Raw genomic sequence first — 17,272 nt, forward strand, 5'->3', positions numbered from 1 at the left:
ATTCTTTGGTAGTCCGAAAGGTCATTATCGAAATATTGTTATTTGATGTTGCTTGACCTTTTTTTGTTCGTTGGAGTTTCAAGATATCACTCCTTTCCTGTTACTTATCACTTTTGGAGGAGGGAGGCAAGTGCCACTCTGTACCTTGCTATATCTATCTGCCAATGCAACACAATATATTACAAATTTGCCCCCTCTAGGATTGACTTCGCCCCCCCCCCCCTAAGAATTTCTGGCTACGGGCCTGCCTCCCCACCGACAATAAAATCCTGGAAACCATACTGCAAACTGATATCGAATGGTGTTAATTACGTTTGAAATATACAGCTGTGTTGTTGATCTTAATTTGCGCTCTTCTTTTGTTTCTCGAACCAGAACGAACAGAGCATGAAGCTGATCCAGGATTATTCAGTCCCTGAGCCAGTATCTTTGAGTACGTCCTTGATTGACGTAGACGACGAAGAGGCGGGAAAAAGTGGAGAAGAAGCAAAGAGGAATGAGAAAGAACCAACAGAAAACGGACATCAAGTTGGAAATCAAGAGGTAAATACACAAGCATTTAACGAGGTAGTATCAAAAAGGTCCCGGAATTGTAAATGTAGTTTTCAAAAAAAAAATTGTAGTGGACACATTTTTTTTTTCCAGTCTCGAGTGTCCTAATATGAAATATAAATAGCTGTTTAAGTGCAAACTTCCATAGCGTTTATGACTTTTCTCGTGGGAGCTCTAAAATGTCAGTGTTGAGGACAATCAGAGAACTACTTAATTGGCGCCTAATTAGATATAAAGGAGTGGGGATAAACTAATAAAAGTTCGGAGACTTTGAAGGCTAAGTAAAAACGCTGGAGGCGGAGGATCATGTTACCTAAGTACCCGAAGTATCCGGTTGGCCACTTCTGGACAATTTTAAAGAAATCCTGATATCTTGAAGGGGATGTAGCCACGAAATGCCCCTTCGATTTTTTTTTTTCAATTCTAGCATGGACACCCATGTGAACATGAAGTGGTTGCACGCATCTTCACGATTGCGATGAAGATAAGGTCTGATTTTCTTTCAGAGAGTCCTGGCGGAGTTTCTTTCGTTTGTCCGAAACAATGAGGTGAGTCTCTTTCAGTTTGTCCGAAACTATGGGCTGCAGAGGCGTGGCGTGCAAGGGGCCGGTGTTACCGCAGGTAACAGAAAAATGTAAAGAATTAAAAAGTTGTTTCAATAAAATGACAATATTGTTAAATACGTTAATGAACACCGTTGCCGTCGAGTAGATATTGCCTAGGACATTTTTTCTGCAGCCGACAGAAGCGAAGAGGGAGGCCGATCCGCTACCCTGAAGAGGCAACAAGGGAGAAGAGGGCGCCAATGCAAAGAAAGAACGGGGAAGGACTTTGGGGTAGAGTGTGTTATGGGGTTATTCATATGCCTGTTAAGGGGTAGAAAAGAGCTAAATCCCGCCTAAAATAGGAATACCATTTCTGTGGAGCAACTAGAGGTAGACTGCAGAGCCAAGGCTGGATTGAACTACAACTGAGACCAGTTAGGTAATAGACGAAAAAAATAGTTCCTTGGTGTGATTCGTGATTTGGTCAAATCTTGCTCCAAAATTCTAAGTTGGCAACAGTAGTACGTACTGCTGGGCTTTCCTTCCACAAAGGAGCGGAGTTCTGTCGTCTGCTCAGTGCTCACCACACAAACGTCAAACTGACCCGAGAAAAGTGTGGTTCTTCTTCTTCCCCTTCGCACCTCATTGCAAAGAAACAGAGACAGATGAAGAATTGACAAGGGTCTACCACTATTTATTGGATTTTCGTGGTAACTGTCTCATGAGTGGTAGTTCTTTCTAGGAGCGTTTGTGGCTAAATCACTGTGCTGATTGCAAAACAAGAACGAAATGAACAAATATCTAGCTCGAAGACATGTTTTCTTTGCCGGGGGGCGGGGGGGGATAACGTCTAGCAGGCATAATTGTCGTACTGATAGCCGGTAACACTTTTGAAAAAGTCACGCCACGCCACTGATGGGCTGAGTTTGTTTCAGTTTGTTCGAAACTATGGGCTGAGTGTGTTTCAGTTTATGCGGAACTATGGTTTGAGTTTCATTCAGTTTGTCCGAAACTATGGTTTGAGTTTCTTTCGGCTTGTCCGAAACTATAACTCATATTCTTATGCATGTGAGTCATAGTAGTGTCCATTCATTTGCCTGAACATTCGAAAGGGGGAGCAATGGAAGTCACGCTCCCCCCCCCCCCCGAAAATGAATGTCCACCTAAAAATTATATATTTCACACATAATTTCATTTCAGTCTATGTTAATTATTAGCTATACGCGCATTGGAGGAACATGATAATTTCAGACTGAATTTGTGTTTTTTGAGGGTCATCAGACTCATCACTATTATGCCGGGGAAATATGCCTACTTTGTCCCCCTGGAAAAAATACCGTGGACGTCTATGATTGTGGCTGTCAATTAAATATCTCGGACCTGTCACAGGCAGGGTTGGTAAAGGTCCATAAAACCCATAAATTCGAATGGGTTCTGTTGGGTTCCGCCCCCGGACCGGAACCTAGTCTCTTGCACAATTCAAATTCGGTACAAGTTGCGTATTGTTTCATTGAAAAAAAAATCCCGGACCGTATTTAAATTGATCCTGAAAAAAGGGTCCTGGACCAAATTGAAATACTTTACAGATAAAAAGGTTCTTTACGGTCCAGAACCCATTTACGCTTGCTGATTTTCTCTCCTCGACCGGAATTGAATTTATTTAAAATTATTGGACCTTTAACAACCATGATCACAGGTTCTGAGGCAATGCAAGAAGTGAAGAGGAAACGAAAAGTTGTTCAGGCCCATATCGCAAGACGTGTCTAAACAGGAACAAGATCATAACCACTTTCGTGTGTCACACGTGTTGTTTTGATGATGATGAATCCAGGAGTGAGTATAGGAAGACCAGAAAAAGAAGAAACGATGCTCCTAAGAGGTCAATCAATGAACCGAAATAATGGATACGTTTCGTTGGCTGAAACGACAAGGAATCAAATTTATATCCCTTAAACAGCGCTCAGTCGGAACACATTACATGCTGGACCAGTAAGAAAATTAGAACATGCTCGAGCCTAATGGCTGCAAATAACCAGTACGATTTCAAGAACCAAGTCTGCAATTTACATTACCAAGAGAGAGGACCTCATTCATCACTATCTTGCAGCGGAGAGCATGACACAAACATCGTTGGAGGTCTGCAAGGAAATCAATTTCGAAGGAAATAAAAGGATGTGACGCATTATTTTACCAAATGCCTCGTTTTGCCTCCACTGCGGTCGGTCAGATTAATTCTTGATTAAGAAAAAGTTGCTTTCACTGAAGAAAATACCTTTGGTTAAATGGTGCCATTCCTGTCATTGCAGGGAAATGCCGCAAAGAAGGGGGACAATGAAACTTGAAAGTCAAGATTTTCTTTGCCTCGCATATTTTGCACCGTGGCTGATTGCTCTGACAGGCTTAATTAATTTCCACTCTTAATTTCTGGAAATTGTAATCAAGAAACTAATATTACAAAAAGTTAAGCTGGTTTCTGAGCTCAAGCAAGCGAAACGAATATCGTTGTTTCGGTATACTTGTTGGATTATTTTTGCAGTCTTGGTGGCCGAACACTATATGTGTTCATGTGTACAGACGCAGCTCGTGCATTATTTTCCTGAGGGTTCACCGAATTCATGTGACGCATATTCACTTTCCGCAAATAGACTTTTCTCGCTAAACAAAAGGATCGAAGGGAAGGGTGGGGCTTAAAAGATTTGTACATATTTTCTTTTTGCCTGCGAGATTAAGGTTTCATACTACAGAGCATTCCCTGACATTCGCTACGAGACTCGGCGGCAAGCGGCCCGGCATCAGCGCTTGTCTTTCCTGGTGACCGGATCCGCGACAGTCGCTTATATTAAACCTCGTAAAAAGTTTAGAGTAACAGGGTCAGTTCTGAATAAAAGTGGAAAAAAAATGGAGAAATCTAAAAAATAAAGACAATCCGCACACCATCCGTGAGTTAAAAGAGAGTATTGTACGAAAAATCGGGAGAATTACAGTAGACGAACTTGCACGTATAAATGCCAATTTCCTTCGGAGATGCCAGGAATGTGTTGCAGCAGAGGGACATCATTTTCAACACCTTCTGTAGTCAAAGTTAATACACAATATGAAAACTGTAATTTTAATAGCAGACTCCAGCGACTGTCGCTGTCCCGTTCACCGGGAAAGACAAGCGCTGATGCCGGGCACCTTGCCGCCGAGTCTCGTAGCGAATGTCAGGGAATGCTCTGTAGGAGTGTGTGAATAAATTTAGGGCTAAAACTAACTAGAATAAATTGTGCCTGTATGAAATAAATTTGGGGTTTTATTGGATAATCATGGACGTACCCAGGATTTGTTCCAGGGAGGGGCAAGATAGGTAATTTTTTCAGGGGGGACAAAAGGCACATAGTGTTGTTGCCTGAATGCATGCACGAGCGATTTTAGTAATGTATCTCTTTTATTTAATTTTATTTTAGTTAATTCCAGCTTTCATTCATTACTACTCATCCTTCTCTGCCACAATTTTGCATTTATTCCAAGAAGTTCGGCACAAAAATTATACAAATAGAAGATTGAATATGTAATGAATGCGCTTCAAACTTGAACCCCACAGGGCAACACTGAAAGGGAGGAAGCAGCGAGAGAGTCTCACTTGCAGCGAGGACGGTGTCTTCTGCAGCGGGAGAGCACGAACTGCGCATGTCCGTTTGCCTGATACGAAGGTTCAGCGGGTTCAGCAGTATCCTCTTCCATGCATACCGCATACCGCGAGAGCTTTCACTACGGCACGAGCTGTCCTGTGGGGGTTCAGAGGGTCTGCAAAAGGGCGGCCAACTCGCCGTGTTAGGGACACAAATATGCGACTTATTGTGTAGAAATTTTAGCAAAAGATTGTGAAAAAGTAAAGACATTATCTATTGTTCATTTTCGAGGTTAATACCATACATTACTGGGGGTTCACTGATCCTGTGCGCTATAGGGCCAACCGCGCCTGGTGTGAAAGTTCTGGGTTTGAGTCTCTGTCAGTTCCCCTCCTTTTGTTCTTTAATCTCGATCGTGGCGATTAACCTAAATACATCGAATAGAGGCGTAAAACAAAATGCGATATCATATATACAAAGAAGTTTGTTTGATTTTTGTCCTGCAAAAGGCAAGTCATAGGTGCGGACCAGGTCTAAGTGAGTAGAGTGGTCGATTCACGCTCTCAGCTCTGACTCTTCCTGGTTCGATTGTCCGTCAGGGCGTACGTTTTTAGTGTTATCTGTTCTTCATCCGTTTTATCCTCGTTAGGGTGGTATCGAGCACAACGCCAACCTTTCGTACTTAAATGACAACAAGCTTGTCGCTTGCGTGCCAGAGCGTTTCCACACGTACCGAAAAAATCGGTGTCGTCACCGAAACCGAAATCGTCAGCACTAGAAATCAACGGGGGTTAATGGCACAGCTGCAAAGGTGGTGCGGGATCTCCGAAACGAACACCGACAGGTCGGTATGCAGCCGGAGCTCCCATCGACAAATCGGCAGTCGGACCGGACTTACGACCGGTCGCATTGAAAACGATACAGTCGCGATAGGACTCTGAATGGAAATAGTATTTATAATACCAACGTTTGGGACTGAAATAAATGGCCATTTCGCGAGCAGGCTGGGACATTTTCGGGACGAAAAACTTTCGAAAATTCCCGACGTAGTGAAAATCTCGAATTTTACAAATTATTTCCCCCTGAAGTTTTTTTTTTGCACTTCTGAAGTAAAATTGTTTTGCAATTGTGAAGTAAAAACTGTTAATTTCAAGAAATTTCAGACACATATAGTGCAGAAAATACCAAGAATTAACCACTTTTAAATATACAATGCTTTCGAATTTCTCAACTCTTCGGCATCCCGAAAAGTCGGGATCTGACCTTGTCAATTCACGCGCCGTCATTTTGAATTACTTTTTTTTTTTACCAGTGACGTACTCAAGGGGGTTATTGGGGTCCATATCCTACCCTCTTTGGCCCAGTATTTCTAAAAACAGAACTTCAAAGGCAGGAAAACATGCCAGAATTAGGGTTGACTACTAAGAAAAAAGTTCATAACCCCCACACCCTATCGAAAAATTGAGCACGCCACTGTGTTTGACAGTACCCTTCGGCGCATAAAAGGATAGATCACAAATGCCATGGAGGAGAGGAAATTAAGTGGTTTCTATTTAATATCATCCATCTTGAAAATACAAGACTGGTCATGAAAAGGTGATGGATGTTTTTGGAAATGAAGCAAGGGGAATCGACAAGTCTGAACTAGGGATGGCCAGATCCGGATTCTAGCGGATCCGAAATCCGGATCCGGTTGGTTCCGGATCCTAAAATTTTTCGGATCCGGATCCAGAACTCTCGGATCCGGATCCAGAACTTTCGGATCCGGATCCACAATTTTCGGATCCGGATCCGTTTTGCCATCCCACATGCGCTTCTTTGGAAAGTAAGAATGTGCGTATAACATATTGTTACCTGCTAATATACATATATATATAATATACATACACACACATATATATAGTGTGTGTGCGTTCGTGCGCGATTTGTAATTAATTAATACACTTACAAGGGAGGTCTAAGTCTCCCCCTCCGATTTCCATGAAACGTGGCAGATGTATAGTAGGGAAGGCCAGATCCGGATCCTAGCGGATCCGAAATTCAGATCCAGAACTTTTTTATTTTAATTTGTAGAACTGTAACTGTAGAACAATTGTATAATTTTTGTATAACATTTCTGTCTTGTTATATGTGTTAAAGGTTTCATCCTGGAATGGAATGTCTCACATTTATGTGTGTTTTCATTTCCAATACATTCGAATGAATACATATTCGTTCCAATGGCATTTACAAAATCACCTCTGACATGAGTGCACGAGTGTGTTAGCCGATGCATAGCAAAGTATTTTAGGAACAACACTTGAAAAAAATTCTTGTAGGACTAACGAAAAATTTCTTTGTAATCGAAGATCATACCTTTTAAGGTGTGGTAATATTATAATGGGATTGAGATACGAAACTCTCGGATCCGGATTTTCGGATCCGGATCCAGATCCGAAACTTTCAGACCCGGATCCGGATCCGCGGATCCGGAACTCTCGGATCCGGATCCAGATCCGGAACTTTCGGATTCGGATCCAGATCCGTAACTTTTGGATCCGAATGGATCCGTAATTTTCGGATCCGGATCCGTTTGGCCATCCCTAGTCTGAACTTGTCATCATCGGCAAGCATTTTCAATTCAATTTCAATTTTATGACTTGTAAAACAGTAATAATAACAACAATAATAATAATAAAAGATAAAATGTAAGTTTCTATGTCTGAAGGACAAGATATGAAATCTTACTCTGCTCCCTCCACGAGCCGCCTTGTCCCCTATTCCCCTTAATTCTAAACTTTTCTGCGGACGCCCACTTATTTAATTACATTGCAATCAATTGATTTTTTCAAGGAAAATGAGCATTGTTCAGTTTTCCATCTTCTGATAAAAAGCTACTTGTATTCTGTTATTACATAAATGTTACCTTTCTGTTTGAAGTGAAAGTCGTTTTGATTACGTTTCACATAGTCTTTCCAAACTACCTGTGGCTTTCTTCATTTCGTTTAATGAAGATTTTGAATACTGGTCAGGAGAGTCCAATCTTGCATCATTCGACTCCTTTTAAGCATTGTTGAAATTTATAATGCTTTGTTCCAAACCAACAACCAGAGTAAGATAGTTTATACGTAATCTTGTAAAAATTCTTATCTTTTAATTTCGGCCGAGAATTGGTAACAGCCTAATTAAACATTGAATTCTGGATCTGTTTTTTTCCTTTCTTTCCTGTCCCACCTTTTGTACACCACAAGGTTCCATAAACTGGTTTTCCAATTACAAAAACCCTCCCCCCTCCCACCCTGGTACTCACGAGGAGCACTTGATGAAGTACAAACAACACAATTGGGCGTTAATGAAGAAAGAAGCTCTAATTACATTATTGATAGTAGAGTGGAACGTTGAGTAAATATTAGTAGGCAAATTGTCCATCGCCACGCTCATCCTTCGCTGGTATAGGTACAGTTTCATTCATTAAAGACGCAAAGAATGTGAGAGAAAATAAATAGCGATGACAATTTGCGTCCTAATATTTATATTAATATATATACGTAATATAATCGGTCTTGATAAGGGGTTGGGCGAATGTACAGTGGGGTGCATAAGTAATGCCTAGCAAATTGTCCATCACCATGTGTATTCTCTTTGTTTTTTTGCAATGGAAGCTTCAGGAATTAAAGGTAACGCCAAACAAGCTGCTGACAACTTCTGCACCAGCATACATAAAAATCCAATCTTTAAGAACACGCTACGTTTTAGTTTCAGAGCAATAGACACTCCTGGGTCCCATGGACCACGCGACGCCCTTTTTCGTAAGTCTTTTGGTATGGAACCTGGTGCGAGAATCTGATTTGACGATCCATCTTTTAGTGGAAATATTCTTGCCACGTTTGAAGAAGTTGGAAGCAGAAGTGGATTATCTGATCTGGAGTTTGATAAAAGTGATAATGAAGCCCTTATTTCCAATGATTGTTTGCTTCCCCCCCATTTTGACTGTGCAGGAATTTTTTTATGTGATACTGTTTTCTTTGGGTAACTCTATGTATGTTCTGTAATAACACTGATCGGCATGAAAATCCTCCCACGAGGATGAAAGGGTGTACCTTATAGATTTCGAGTCGCTGATTACGAATATCGCATTGAAAAAGTTCCAGCACGTAAGGTTTTTTTTAGGGGGCATTTTCCATAAAAAATTACTGAAAAATTGTATTTTTGTAATGAAATTGTATTTTTTATGCTTGGAATGCATAATTGTGTATTTTTACCTCAATCCAAGAATTGTTACTATATCCTAGGAACATTCTTTCCCCTGCCCCCACAACCCCCCCCCCCGAAATAGAAGAAAATTCCAAATACACCCCACCCACTCCAAAAAAAAACCAGTGAATTCTGCCACAACACACATTTTTTTGAGAATTCCAGATAAATGTAAAAACAAAAATGTGAATAATATTGCATTTTAACATTACTACTGGAAGAAATATTTTCACGATGTCCCATGAGCCATAAGTGACTGGCTCTAAAATGAATGGTATCTTACAATTTTTAACTATGTGTGACAGGCTTATTTGTGTACATTGGAGTTCAATGTTTTATTTTCGTTACACTCTTCCTACACTGTCACCTCGGCTTCCTTCAAGGTAAAAGGATTCCTAATCAACTTGTGGTCATTCGTTGGCACCCCCTTGTCTAGACGACAAACCGGATGTGGCTGGAAAAAGGGGCCAAGACATCCACCTCGTTGTCCCGTGAAGCAGATATTTTACTTCCGAGGTGATCGTGGTGTAAGAGAGTCGCGTTACTCTGTGTCTGTTTATATCGTTAAGGAAAAATATTTCTGCGTGAAATATTGACATTTGTGTTAAACCAACATGCCACGAACTTGCAAAAACTCGGTAGATTCATTCTGCTACATATGTGGGGAAGTGGTCTTCAAGGAGCAAAGTAAGGCATTGTCACCGTTCCTAAAGACAGCGTACCACCTGTACTTTGGGTGTAAATTCGGCGACCAGGATCGCGATTGGGCTCCCAAACAAAGTTGTAACTCGTGTGCGCGTTCTCTAAAAGGATGGTTGAAAGGTACACATAAATCGATACCATTCGCTGTACCTATGGTTTGGCGCGAGCCCCGGGATCATGTTGCAGACTGTTATTTCTGCCTGACCAATATTACAGGTTTCTGAAAAGGCACGAAGCATAAAATACAGTATCCTGACTTGGATTCCGCGAGGAGACCTCTCCCACATGATGTTGTTCTGCCTGTACCCGTACCACCAGACTCATACACACTGAGCAGTGTTTCATCCGACGAAGAACCTGCGACTTGTCAGGATGTTGCACAATCTTCGAGTACGCATTCAGATCCCAATTACGCCCCAGTGTCTGACACTAAGGAACCACATGTGATAAGTCAGGAAGAACTGAATGATCTGATCAGAGACTTAAACCTTCCGAAGACCAAGGCCCTGTTGCTTGCATCACGACTTCAACAATGGAATCTACTTGACCGAGATGTGAATATATCGATGTACAGAAAAAGAGAGGTGAGCCTAGTTCCTAATTTTACAAAGGATGGTGATTTGGTGTATTGCAGTGACATTCCGTCGCGTATGGAACAACTGAAATTTGACTACATCACTGAAGAATTATCTCGGGAATCATAAGTCACCTAATTACAAAGACATTGTGGGCAGGTTAATTACTTCATTTCGTACCATGGGATTTAATATGTCCCTCAAGTTACATTTCCTGCATTGTCACTTGGACTTCTTCCCTCAACAGTACAGCTTGGGTGAGGTCTCCGATGGACACGGTGAAAGGTTTCATCAACAAATAGCTACCATGGAGAGGCGCTACAGTGGGAAATGGAGTGTGAATATGTTGGCCGACTTCTGTTGGAATGCGACACGCGAGACACCCTGTACAAATTACAAGAGGAGCAGGAACACCAATTGACATGCAAATGTTGAACTTTTACTCTTTATGTAGTTGTATCTGCTTGTTTTATATTGAAATTCTGATGATAGCATGCAATTTTATATGGGGGGAGAATAGCACCTTTGCGTGGTAATTGAAACCTGCCCCCACCCCCTCCCTCAAAACTGGTACGTCTTGGAGAAAAACGGGTTGCGGATTCGAACTCAGGAGCTCGAAATCTATAAGAATCACCTAATTTGGTTCATGGGAGCGACAAAAAGTTTAATTTTGCCGAACAGTGTAATTAAACAACTAAATCATTTTCTGTATTTTAGTCATATGACAATGTATTTATTTTATTTATTTATTTATTTATTTATTTACGACTTTGTTATAGAGCCGTTTAAAAATTTGTGGCAGATTTTTGTAGCGTTAGATAAACTGAGTAATAAAAACGGAAGTAGTGTACAAACATTTATCATAATTCCATAAAGATGGTCCAAAATACATAATAATTTGTGAAAAAGTTCGATAACTGTTGGAAATAGTATAAATTCAATTTGGTGGTCCACGGGACCATGTGACGCCCTTTGTGTTACAATCTGGCACCACACCCATTACGGGTTAAGCATGATTTCTACAATTTATAATTTTGATTATTAAAATTGAATTGGCTATAATATTACTGATACATTAGTAAAAGTAGCTTGTCAGAGCAACCAGCCCTGATTTTCAAGACCATCTTGGCTCTTTCTCCAAAACTGCTAAACTGGTAAAAAGCAGTTTTAAAGCTAAAACTTTTGGCGAAGTGGTGCCAGCAACTGCAACAAAATCACAAAGTGTAAAAATACATGCCATTATAATTTGGAATATACTTTTTGAATGTAAACCCACGTTGACTAGGAAGTAATTTTTCATTTCATAGAATTATTGCATATTGTTCTTACTTGTTATATTTATTGACATATATTCGTTTCAGGTGGAGCCTGATAGTCTGGAAGCTAGTTTTAGTTCCCTGAATTGAACAGATTAACATGCACTTTGAAGATTTGGAAGAATGATATCCTTTATCTTGTACTTTCTGCTTACCACAGATGCCAAAGAGAGAAGATAACATGTAATGTGAAAGAACTAGTGATTTTTTTCCTTTTATAAATCGTCCCTATAAGAATCCAGCTTCTCTTCTGCAGCTCCCTCAAAGTATAACCGAACTTCATAAAATTTGTGGCATGAGGAACCAGGAACCTTACCTTCATTGATGTGAACAATTGACAAAGAAAGTATCACAGTACAGTGAAATACACGACTTTGTGAATTTGTGCTTTCAAATAGTTTGTTTTGTTGCAATCGTCTTGACAGAAAGACAAATGGACTCATATGTATCGTGAGGTCTTGGAAACTGGTGGGCACAAAAAAGAAGGAGGGGGGGGGGGAATTTGTTGCTATTCAAGTATGGAGAAGATTTGTTTTGGTTCTTTATCTTCTTGAACATCTTCTTACCTTCTTCACTATGACTCTAGTCCATTGCGTAGTTGTAATATTTCTCTTTCTGATTCAATCCAGTATAAATGCAAACTATTTGCGTGTTTGAATAAAGTTTCTGGACGTATGAACGCACTTGAATAGCTACCGAAGCAATAAGATGGGGAAAAAAATTGACATATGTTCCATGAGCAGAAGAACTCAGTTCATTCATCACCAGCTGTATGATCTCCAATACTCTTTTCTGTATATAGTGTAGTGACTTACAAATAAACACTATTGCAGCAAGAAATACAATGAAGATGGTATTTATGGAGGTTATTGACAATAACACAATTTATTACTCAAGAATACAAGTCTTCCTGTGGCGGAAGGTTGCTTTAGATTTAGGCACAGTAAAATTAGAACTACTTGAGAGAGAATTACATTTAGTATGAAAAAATTAAAGAACTTGATTTCCAAGAATTGTAGTGTTTGACATGATAGGTAGTTTCTGAGTTTTTTTCTTTTATATTCCAAATATTTATTCAGTGTTGTTATGATGATTGAGTCATCTTGTGTTGTGAGCATGAAACTGTACTGATAATGTTCTTGCCCTGCTTGTTCTAAATGTACAGCGTGATGAAGATTACATTGTTAGGTGACTCTTAGCATATCTACTTCGGAGGTTCCCGTGTATGTATAAAGAGTGAAGTTGCAAGATCACCTTTGGATGTGTATGAGTGAAAAAGAAAGTTTGCTTTCGCTGGGCACTAAAATGAGACTTGGCTGTCCTTGCTGAAAGCAAAATCTCTAAATGACTTTTATCAACTTTAAACTAATAATTATTCTGCCTGATGAGGTGCTTTACTGACAGACATATTTTTTTAACATTATGACTGAATCACTAACTTTCATGTACTGCTTGAGTAGGACCACTGCCAAAGTAATTCAGTCAAATAATGTTAATGTAAAAGTGATAACATGGAAGAATTGTCTCTGTTTCCTTTATTTTCTGTTTTTGATACTTCATCAATCATTCAACTTTTTTTTTAATGTACTTGTAGCATTCAGCGTACATGTATCATATGGATGAAAAAAGAATTGCAAGTTCCCACTCCTTAGTCTTATAAGGAGCTTTGTGGAGTTTGTATCACAGAACAACTCATTTTCTTGCTAGAAAATGGTGTATGCATGTTATTTACAAAGTGAGAACAACTGTGTATATATGCATTATTTTTTAAGAAATTAATAATAATAGTTAGGCTTTTTGCAAGGTTACTCACTAGTGCTTTGTATTAGTGAAACCAATGAAATCACATGAAACTTCACCAGTTTTATTTTGAAAATTCACATTTATATTATACCATCACAATTTTATTACTAAACATGTAACAAGCCGACTTATGTATCAGACACATATGCACTCATATGCTGACAGATATAAATTTCTTGCTTGCTTATTGGTGACAACAAAACACAGAAATTTGGAGATAATTGTTGACAAAATTATCATATCGTGGGCTATGAGTTGGTTTTTTCCACATGTAAGAGCACTTGCCACAATTAATTATTAGCCCCTGTATGTAAGCATACTTTTGTGTGCTGTGTGTATGAGTGCTGAATGCATGTTATAGTATGTGTAAATACTTGTTTGCTGGGGGTGGAAGTCAACGTGTGTAGAATACAATAAAAAAATATTGAATTCTGAACATTTCTACTCGTTCACTTGCTACAGGGAATCTGTGTGGTAAAAATGAAAGGCACCCTGACATCAAATATACACAATGAAAGTGAAGACTTTCACAGTTATACTGCCATTGCTGTGCCATTATTAAATGTATTATATAAATCCAGAATTTCTTTGGAACTTTAAAAGAAATATGTGCATTAATGTATCTAATGTTTAGAAGCCCAAGCAGCAATAACCACAGCTGTTGCATGGAGTGAAAGTTATATTTATCAGAGAACTTTAAAAAAAATAGTAGTTTCAGCATGCATATATACAATGAAGATGTGAGATGGGTAACACTAAAGGGGGAAAAATGTCACTTCTTCCTACAAACTAAATTGAATGTGCAGTTGTTGTATAAATTCTCACATAGAAACACACAATTAGATATAAGGAGCTAAATTTTTCTCTTACCTTCTCTCTCCATGTACCTTGAATTATGGTATTGTATTTTAAAAGAACTCTCAAAACAAAATTACATATGTCCAGTTGTTTCATGATAGTCAAATTTAAGACAATGGCCTGTATGTGTTGGTTGTGAAGTGCCATAAACAAAACAAAAAAAAAGCAGTATTTGTGATGTTTGTACAACATGTCCTTTGCTACCCTTGACTGTGCTGCTAACATTTTAGTACATTTCACCTTGCCTCGAAGTGGTATTCTGCCAGTGACGAGTGATTTGAAAGAGAAAAAATATTTTATCAGTATTTCAATGAGATAAGAACCATGTGTGGCAAAAGCCACATTTGATCTGTAGATGTATTCTCTTTGTTCCTGTAATTCGCATATTTGAGGTCTGTTATGACTGTTGTGGGCATCCTTAACTCTATAGATATATATAAATATATATATTTACATTATCCTGTCATTATAAATATACACATATAAGCAAGAAAAGTATTAGCATTGACAAATATGACTTCTCAGTTTCTGGTAACTTCATTTGACTAACGGGCCACTCGTAACACTTGTTGGAAATTGTATTTGCTCGTATGTTTATAAGTGCATGTAATAAATCAAATGAATGTTATTCAAAAGTTGAGTAGCCAACTTGTTCCAGTTTTCAAAGAGCAAAGAAGTTTATGAGAAGATTTTAAAAATACATTGTAAATAAGACAACAATAATTGCTATATTTTGTTCGAGGATAAAAAGATATGAGAAAATTTTGTTAAAAGTTTTACATTCTTGTTCTGCCCTGTTTAAACCTTTATGGAAGGGAAAAATGTAATTATAATTATAATGAGAATGAGAGCTTTATATCTTTTTTCTACCTCTTTGAGCAATTGAGAAAACATGTATGATTAATTTCGATCAAGTCAGTTGATTGATTTTTCAAATGTGATGTCTCGTTGAAAATGATTGTGTTCATCATTGAAACGATTTTCAGTTGTTTCAATGTATCATAGTTGTGTAGGTAACAATTGAAACAAAAAAAATCCTTAAATGTTGTTGACTAGAGAACACAAAGTTTTATGGAAGAAATAAACAGTCACGCATTGTTTGATAAGCAGATCAATGTGATGTAAAAAGAGGAGTGATTCTTGGCATATAACATTGCATTGCTTTGTCAAGTTAAAAAGAAACATAGGTATATATCAAACTGTTATAGGATTCAAATTACCAATTTCTCAATTTGTAGTGATGGTCGTTATGTGAAAATGAAACGATCACAAAAGCACTGAAATGTTTATGCACGAAAAGCATTTTACTAAGCATTCTCTGAGGTAAATGAATAGGGAAGTGTACATGGTAAAATGTTTCAATCCTGACCTCAAAAGCTTGTTGTAAATCTATCTAGATTTTTAACCTGAAAATAGTAAAAATTCGCACAACAGCTATGTATACTGATCTGTAATTAAATGATAAGGTCTCTTCAGATACAGTGAAATTTGCTGTGTTCATTTGTCCTGGTGTCATGTGGCTGTCAGAATATTCTTCAAAAGTAAAATAAGAAAGAAAAAAAAACAGGAACAAAAAAAATATAAAAATTTCCATAAATATATATATATGCATATGTATATATATAAAAAATGTGTGACTGGCATTGTATCATGATCAGTGTTCTCATGTTGTTGAATAAATCTAGGTTCAGTGAATTATACTTTGGTTTTATGATTATTTTTATTGCAGAATCCCATTTTCATTTATATCGCTTGTTAACATGGACTTCTGAATGGGGAGCATAGCCCCTTGTGGGAAATTAATGTCAGTCTAGAATTATATATTTAACATGGGGATTTTCATTTCAGTCACATTAATTTGTGTTAATTATTATAAAGAGTGGATAATTATGAGTGAAACTCGTTCAGGGTCATCGCAGTAATGCAAGAGTGTGTCAAATTAAAGATTTTTTTAAGGGATTGCAGCATTGCTTTAAAAAATAAATTATTCGATTGCCTTCTCCGCCATTCTCTCTGTAATATTTTGCTAAATATTGAAATTGTTAAATTTGCCTTCGATCCTGTACAAATGAAATTCCAGATCTTTCAAAATTTCCAATAAGAGTGTTGTTCATCATATTTCACTTGTCTATTTTGTTGTAGTAGGTTCAGTAGTACCATAACTAACAGTTATGAACATCCGTCAATCATTCTATTTCCTCCTCCCACCTCCACCCAATGTAGAGAGACACCTTCCTGTGAACAGAAAGTACAGGGTGTTCCAAAACTCATGCAAACCTTTACTTTGATCACTTATAAGGAGAGGATATTGACACCAGGTTTTCTCAATCATTAAGCTATTTAAATGTTTTACAGTACTTTTGATTGCCAGTTTACACAGGAAATTATGTAGGAGGAACCAGGGTATTCCCGAACATGGAGGTAATGGCAAACACTATGTTTACTGCTTCATTCCTTTTTGTGTTGTCACCTACCGCCTGTCAGGGCCACTGTGTCAAGCTTCTACGGCTGTTTGTGTGAGACATACAAGCCAGCAGACAAATATTGTTTTCTTCAACTTTGCTTGTAATACTGTGTATTTCCTTTTAGGTAAGTGAGAAATATTATATTATTTTTTATATCATTTAGATTGTGAATTGTACATTTATTTTGGTAATTTTCAACAACACTGGCAAGTTAGTCAATTAAATATAGAACGTATAGTGATAATGAAAACAATATGGCACAGAAAAGGGAAATGACGAACAGATGTTTGGCATTACCCTAATCTGTTGGCTTATAATTTAAAATCTGCTTAATCTTAAATGCGATTATTATAAGCTCTGGTAAAAATATCGTCCACCTATTTAAAAATAGTGTCTATCTTCCTTTTTTTTTACTTCATTTGTCTTTATCGCAATTATTTTCATATGCATTGTTCAGCTTTACCCTGAAGAATGAAGGCAATGGCGAATATGACAGCTGTGTCCTTTTCCTAGTTTTTTTTATAAAACAAATAGTTTGCAAATTTTGTTGCTGTTTTGTTCTTGAAGACAAGGCATCAAAGTTTCCTTAGAATCTGTGCAGTGTATAAAACG

At 38.1% G+C, this 17,272-nt stretch overlaps 1 protein-coding gene across 5 annotated transcripts in view; it reads left to right on the forward strand.

Annotated features, from left to right (window-relative positions):
* The window catches only part of brp (ELKS/RAB6-interacting/CAST family member bruchpilot), a 681,904-nt gene extending 666,021 nt beyond the window's left edge, over positions 1-15,883 (forward strand). For all 5 annotated transcript variants that reach the window (XM_083131745.1, XM_083131754.1, XM_083131737.1 and 2 more), the window contains 2 exons: positions 376-543; positions 11,580-15,883. In XM_083131745.1, the coding sequence (XP_082987871.1) occupies positions 376-543; positions 11,580-11,624 (213 nt within the window). In that variant the 3' untranslated portion in view covers positions 11,625-15,883. The remainder of the gene's footprint in view (positions 1-375; positions 544-11,579) is intronic.
* Positions 15,884-17,272: the final 1,389 nt, after the last annotated feature.

Source organism: Lepisma saccharinum, chromosome 1 (assembly GCF_977018435.1).
Source record: "Lepisma saccharinum chromosome 1, izLepSacc3.1, whole genome shotgun sequence".
Lineage (NCBI taxonomy): Eukaryota > Metazoa > Arthropoda > Insecta > Zygentoma > Lepismatidae > Lepisma > Lepisma saccharinum.